Here is a 7,135-nt window from a genome sequence, read left to right on the forward strand (position 1 = left end):
AAAGAGTGGGAAGGGAGGGAGAGGGTGAGGGGCGGGAAGGAAGGGAAGGGGAGGGGAAGAGGGAGAGAAAGAAGGGAAAGGGGGAGAGGGGGAGAGAGACGCGTACACAGACACACACAGACACCCTCACGCCGATATACACACTGAATCGAGTACGCTTACATTATAATAAACATAATCGAAAAATAATCGATTTTGGCAAAGCAAATGATTTGCTTGTTTCAATTTATCGCATGCGGTCTGAACACGAAAAACAATTTTACATATTTTATCTTATGTTTATAATATATTGTTTCCACTTTTCTACATTCTTCTGCATCTATCTATTTATACAAAAAGTTTATATCAGTAAATTCAAAATATTTGTCAAGTTGAAGAAATTTAGAAATTTTTAAAATAATTTGCAATTTGGGATATGAAAATGTCAAGCATGCGTGCAAATAGAAGAAGAATATTTAATATGTAGAATATCTGTTGGAAACATCATAGTGAGAATGTGTGTAAGATAATCCTGTTTGAACATCACATGCAATAAATAGAAGCAAACGAATTAATTTTATTTTGCACCAAAACTAAAAATTGCTTATAACATTGACAGAATTTATTTTTCAATCTATTTTTTATCTCTATCTACTACGCATTTTTTACTGGATTTATGAGTACTACTACTGCATTAATGAGTACTATGTATTCTATAAGTTTTGAACTCTTTGTTTTCAATATCTTGTATTCTCTGTATATATAGTGGAGTCTCGTTAATTTTGACTCTATGGGGCGAGAAGAGCGCAAAATTTTTGGAAAAGAAGAAATAATACCCTCACCACAATGTGAAGCTTTTTTTTTCTTTATGACTACTTCCGAAAAAGTTGTTCATACGCCGGTTTGTGAAAGCTCCCTGTGAGTCGTGGAATTATTTTGAAGGAATAAAATTTCCTTGTCAATCTCTTAAGAGACAAATGGCAACAATTTTGGTCCGAATAAAGAATCCACGAAAACACGTTTACTCCCGTTCAGAGGGAGGTAACGGACTTACAACACGATGCTATCCAATTGCCGTTTTACCGTATTTGCGCGTGCGCCATTACCTAGCGAGCTCGTTATGACATGGATGATGAAGCGCGACATTAGTTATTAGTGTTTGTGAAAGTACGTGTAAAGGGGTACCAAAATTAACAGGGCCAAATTTAAAGAGAGACTTTACTGTATATGATTTCTTATTTTAAATGCTCTAGTAAAATATTTGGAAAATTAAACAATATCAGAAAAAATTTCGTTTATATGTCGCACGCGTGTATGGGTCGGTTGTGAGAGATTTAATTTTAATAAAATATGTATAAGATACACACCCGCAGATAAAGTTATAAATCTTAACATTAAATAGCTATGATGAAGAATCTTTAATCGTTGACTATAGTCAGTATACGAGCTAAAATGAATGTTTGGCAGCCGTCGACTATAGTCTCCTCATTTTCGGAAAGATTCTGCTGTGAATAAATATAAGCGAGACAAAAGAAATCAATAGGAATTTATTTAGTAAATGCAATTTCATACAATGAGTTCTTATCGATTCTTTTCAATCCATTAATTTTTTACACAATTAGTCCGAAACAAAATAAAAACAAGAAGAAGTCGTCTCTAAATCATTCATAAATATAATAAGTATAGACTGCGCATTTCGATTAAGATATTATGAATAGGAAGAAAGCTTTGATGAGAGAATTTAGCCTCTTTCTCATCTAGAGTCGAATTAAGACTCTTCACTGCAGCTATCGAATTATGACGTCAGAAGTGAGAAATCATATGAATTCTTTTTCTTGCGAAATATTATACATATATCAAAATAAATAAGTTTTTTTGGGATGCGACCATTATTCGTGTTCGATAATATGGATTAGTAAAATATGCCAAAAACTTTTTTTAATTCGTAAATTAATAAATAGCTGTCAATTTTGGTCAAGTCGATTTCTTGTTTCTAATATTATTTCAATATGACGTCAATAAGGGATCAGGAGCCCTAAAAAGAGTTAAATACATTTTTTAAATATTGCGCCCTTTTTAGAACAGTAGAACAGTAAATGTTTGTATTTACTATGTCTATACTTACTATATTTATTATAGAATCACTATGTTTATAGACTTCCATGTTAGTTCATTGTCAGAAATTAAATGTGTTATGTCAATCTTAAAAATATAGGGTTCAAGAAAAAATGATCACTGTAACTATTTATTTTGTATCAATATGCGTCAATTTTCAATAAGAAATGATTTTTTCCGATTCTACCATCACGAGACATTCTGTATACAATTACTGATGCAGTGATATTTAATACAAGCAAAATACATAGCTGCGTCTTTTTGCACGTATTTATATAATAAATAATAATATATATCTCGTTGTCTTCAATTAAATTCAAAAATTACTAAATTATGCTAAACACAACAAACTTGATAGTTTTTTTTTAAGAATATGAAGAATCTCGAATGTCGCGTATATATCTCGAATATATCGACGGTTTTGTAACTTTTGTTTTATCTCGTACTTGGTTTCTCATTTTAACAAACAGCTTACAAGAACTGTAGGTAAATATTGACAAAAAGAAACCCAAATTTGATGACTTTAACATATGTTATCAGGGTCATCACTCTGAGTAACCCCCAAAAGGTTTTAATTGTCGCTCATTGTTTATTCAAAAGCAATTAATAAATGAAGTTTCCTACGAAGCAAGATTCTAACAAAGTGGCCATGAAAAACACACATACACGCACGCACACACGCACATACGCACATACGTACACACAAAAGTTGTTAATAAAAAAATGTAATAAATTAATAAGTATAAATTCTACATTTGCTGCATATTCGCATATTTAAGTGATGAATGTGTGGGTAGAGGGGGAGGAACTTTGTCTTTTCTCCTGCATTCACAAGAAAAAATTTTAACCTAACCCAAATCTATTTCTGATTGAAATTGAAATTTTGCATGTACACATGTGTATATGTATAGAGGGAGGGAGAGAGAGGGAGAGAATATATAGATAATAATGCTTATAAAAATTATATATAATATTGAATTTTTGTATTAAATCTCTCTGTCTCTTTCTTTATACATATACAGGGTGCGGCATTTATAGTGACGCGGGCATATTTTTCGGAAACGAAGTGAGATATCAAAAAATGTTACAAACAAAAGTTGCATGGTTTCGAGGGGGCCACATGATAAAAATATGGATTTGACCTTAAGTGGTCTTTTCAAGCTGAGGTCAATGTGGTCGATGTTTTCTTAAATGGAACTCCCCATTTTTTATTACATATTCTTATAGCTTATCATCAAAGCTCTCGAGGTAAGCTATAAGAATATGTAATGAAAAATAGGAGGTTCCATTAAAAAAATTCAAAGTGATTTTCATGTCACCTTGACGGTGCTATTCAAAGTCATACTAATATTATTATATAATGCGCCACTTAGAGCTCTACAACTTTTGCATGAAACATTTTTCACGAAAATGCGTTGTTTTCTCAAAAAACTGCTGATACGGGCGCTCTGTTACACTCTGTATACATGCACACGTATGCACACATGAGTTTATTTAATTTCAAATCCGAAATAGGTTTGAATTAAATTAGAGAAGTTTTCGGTGTGGGAGTGCAGGGAAAGGGGTGAAATCCTTTCTTCACGCAGACATTCATTTAAATATACAAATATGTATATATCTAATGTAGAATTTATGTACACTCATGGGTTTATTACATTTAAGTACTGGCTAATGTGGAGTAAACTTTGCTTCGTACGAAATGTTACAAACCCATGTGAAACTTCTTTTTTCTCATACATACATTTTTTAATCTTTGACATTTTTGAATATACTATATGAAGTGTTGCGCATGTTCGGTAAGTATACATGTATAGTATACTTAGGAATTTCCATATAAACTGTGTCCAATATGAAATTCTTCATTATGTGTGCGTGCGCGCGCGTTTGTGTGTGTGTGTGTGTTAGTCTACATTCAAACCTTAATTTTCATAATTTTTTGTTAGTTAACTTTTTAATAATTGATAAATAATGGTTAAAACTTTTTTGAGGTCGCTCAGAGTGATGATTTTGACAACATATGTCAAGGTCAAAGTCATCGGAGTTGGGTCTTCTTTTGTCAATATTTACTGAATTGTAGCTGTAAAATTGCTTCACAAATCACAATTAAAACGATTAGTTTGACTTGATATTCGGCTTTGGACATGCAAATAATTGCGTGTACCGCGGTGGCATATTTGTTATTTTACCTAAAATACTATTTTCATAGCTTATTATGTACAATTGCAGTCAAGGCAAGGGTAGATTTGGCGTCACTAGAAGTTTCATCGCAACCAGAAGTGGACTCCTGAGATGGCATGAGCATCAGCAAAACGATGACAGCACTGATGAACCGTGAGCTTATTTTTAATAATAAAAACAATATCGGATAAATATTAAGAATTGCATAGATAAAACAATATTCTAAATTATTGATCCAAAAATTGGGAAACAACAGTTATTAGATAACTAATATTGAACTGATATAATTAATTAAATGTGGTTGGCTTTCTGACCACTTAAATGCAGGCGATTCGCGGAAAAGCATGCGAGAGCCATGGATTCATCGTGGTACAAACGCGCAGTGGATCAACACTCTATAGAGCCAGAAAGTTTCGTCTTCAGCGTACCATTTGATGCGGGTAAATATGCTTATTTTATGATAATATACATATATATATAACAGACATAATGTATACAGAATGTCTTATCTAACTTGAGCATCTTAAATATCTCATTTATTTTTTATAATACAAAAAGTATCAGAGAAAAACATCAATATTTATATTAATATTAATATATATATTTTGGAAGGGGCAAATATACATACATATATATTGTTACGCTCGCGCGACGACTTCGATATATATTGAAACGCGTAACACACAACTCACACTTGCGCTCCACGTCGTAATAAAAGAACCCTTTTATTAAAGAGAACAAAAAAAAGTTTAATAACAGCTTAGAACACAGAACACAAAGCACAGGACAGATAATCTCATAAATCAGTCAATACGTCCGCTCGGAATCACCACCGTCGCGAAACTCAAGATGGCGGCTCTCTCAATGTCGGTTGCTGTTTTCTAAACAACTCCCTTAGCGACGTATTCGGGAAACAACTCTTAGAAACGGGAACAGCAAATTCAGGATTAACTACCGCAGACGACTCGCAGGGACGAAGTACACAGGGACGGACGTAACACTGCCCCCCCCCCTCCTCCTCAAGATTGTCGTCCTGACAATCAGTGATCGACGAGTCTATGTTGAATGGGTTGACTGTAGTCCTCTTCTTCCAAAGCAAAGAATCTAAGGTGCCACAATGACTTCTTGCTCTACTCTGAGCTGCTGCTGCAGGTTATCGAGCGTCATTACTTGGCTCCAATCACACGTTTTCCAGGAATTCACAGGATATCATCAAATCCTCTTCATTCTCGTCAACTTCAGGGCACCAAATCAGTTTCTTGCTCTACCTTGAGCTGCTGCCACAAGTTACAGAGCACCAATATTCAGGTCCCAGTCGACTCCGATAAATTTTCTCACTGCAAAACTTGTTCTCTGTTCCTCGCCCGACTTGTAGAAATATCCCATGCTGCCGTTTCTCAAGAAGGGAGGAAATCTTCGGACAAATCCAAACCTGTATGTTTCACACCGCAATTTTTTCAACCAAACTCTGCATATTTCATACCGCATCTTCTTCATTGAACTCCTAATAATTATTATTACTATTAAAATCTTTTCTTCTTTCAAAATTACTTTCTTGGATCACTTTACTACTATCGCTCTTTGTACAGCCATTTTCAAGGAAATAACACCTTTCAGTTGTAAAATTTTTCTCATAAATCTGTCTGATAAAGCCGTGACAAACTGTGCACAAGCGATCTTTTCGCGGACTTGATGAGAACATTCCGGATACCCCAATTGAGATAAACGTTCAATATCGGAACCCAAAGTAGCCTCATTCTTTCCCGATTTTTGTTTTCTATTCGTGAATTGTGAATAATAAGATTGAGAGTAATATCCCTCTCCAAAACTTAACTCTAATTTAGATTTTAACTCTGCGTAATCCAGACTCTCCATATCATTTATACATTCCAAAACCGCCCGCGCTTTCCCTCTCAAACATGATATTAATGCTACATTTTTCGTCGCGTCACTCCACTGATTAGCTCGCGCGATCAACTCGAATTGTGAAAAGAACTCCCTCAATGGAACAGTTCCATCAAAAATATCCGACTTTAATTTATAGCTTAACTGTTTATTAATCGATTCTCGCGCTCCGATTTCCTCACGCGCTTTGATTTCCTCAAAACTATCCGCTCTAAAACTACTTCTATTATCGGAATGACTTAACTGGAAGTTAGCATCCATTTGACGCATTCTTTCCTCCATTCCGCGAAGTATCTCATTTCGCTGCTGAAGTTGCGCTTCAAACTCAGCTCGCTCTTTCAAACGCTCCTCGCGAAGCTGTCGTATCTCTCGCAGCGCAGACTGAAGAGTTACTCTCTCCAAAGTTAGTCCTGATGTCGCAGCTTGTGTCGTGGTATCCTTAGTCATTTCTGACCCTGCGGTACGGAGCGGAGTCGCAGCTCGAAATCTTTTGCGTGTTGACACTCCAGCTGGTAAATCTCGCTGTTCAAATGTAGCCATAGCTCGTTGTGCGTTTTCGATCCCAGACGAGCCCCCGAAATGTTACGCTCGCGCGACGATTTCGATATAGTATATTGAAACGCGTAACACACAACTCACACTCGCGCTCCACGTCGTAATAAAAGAACGCTTTTATTAAAGAGAACAAAAGGAACTTTAATAACAGCTTAGAACACAGAACACAAAGCACAGGACAGATAGTCTCGTAAATCAGTCAATACGTCCGCTCGGAATCACCACCGTCGCGAAACTCAAGATGGCGGCTCTCTCAATGTCGGCTGCTGTTTTCTAAACAACTCCCTTAGCGACGTGTTCGGGAATCAACTCTTAGAGACGGGAGCAGTAAATTCAGGATTAACTACCGCAGACGACTTGCAGAGACAAAGTACACAGGGACGGACGTAACAATATATATATA

At 35.5% G+C, this 7,135-nt stretch overlaps 1 protein-coding gene across 1 annotated transcript in view; it reads left to right on the forward strand.

The window, feature by feature from the left end:
- The window catches only part of LOC115234324 (voltage-dependent calcium channel subunit alpha-2/delta-3), a gene marked incomplete at its 5' end in the record, with an annotated part of 79,427 nt that overhangs the window by 57,435 nt on the left and 14,857 nt on the right, over positions 1 to 7,135 (forward strand). The window contains 2 exons of the mRNA XM_029805332.1: positions 4,321 to 4,425; positions 4,600 to 4,712. Coding sequence (XP_029661192.1) covers positions 4,321 to 4,425; positions 4,600 to 4,712 — 218 coding nt within the window. The remainder of the gene's footprint in view (positions 1 to 4,320; positions 4,426 to 4,599; positions 4,713 to 7,135) is intronic.

Source organism: Formica exsecta, unplaced genomic scaffold (assembly GCF_003651465.1).
Source record: "Formica exsecta isolate Colony F162 unplaced genomic scaffold, ASM365146v1 scaffold107, whole genome shotgun sequence".
Lineage (NCBI taxonomy): Eukaryota > Metazoa > Arthropoda > Insecta > Hymenoptera > Formicidae > Formica > Formica exsecta.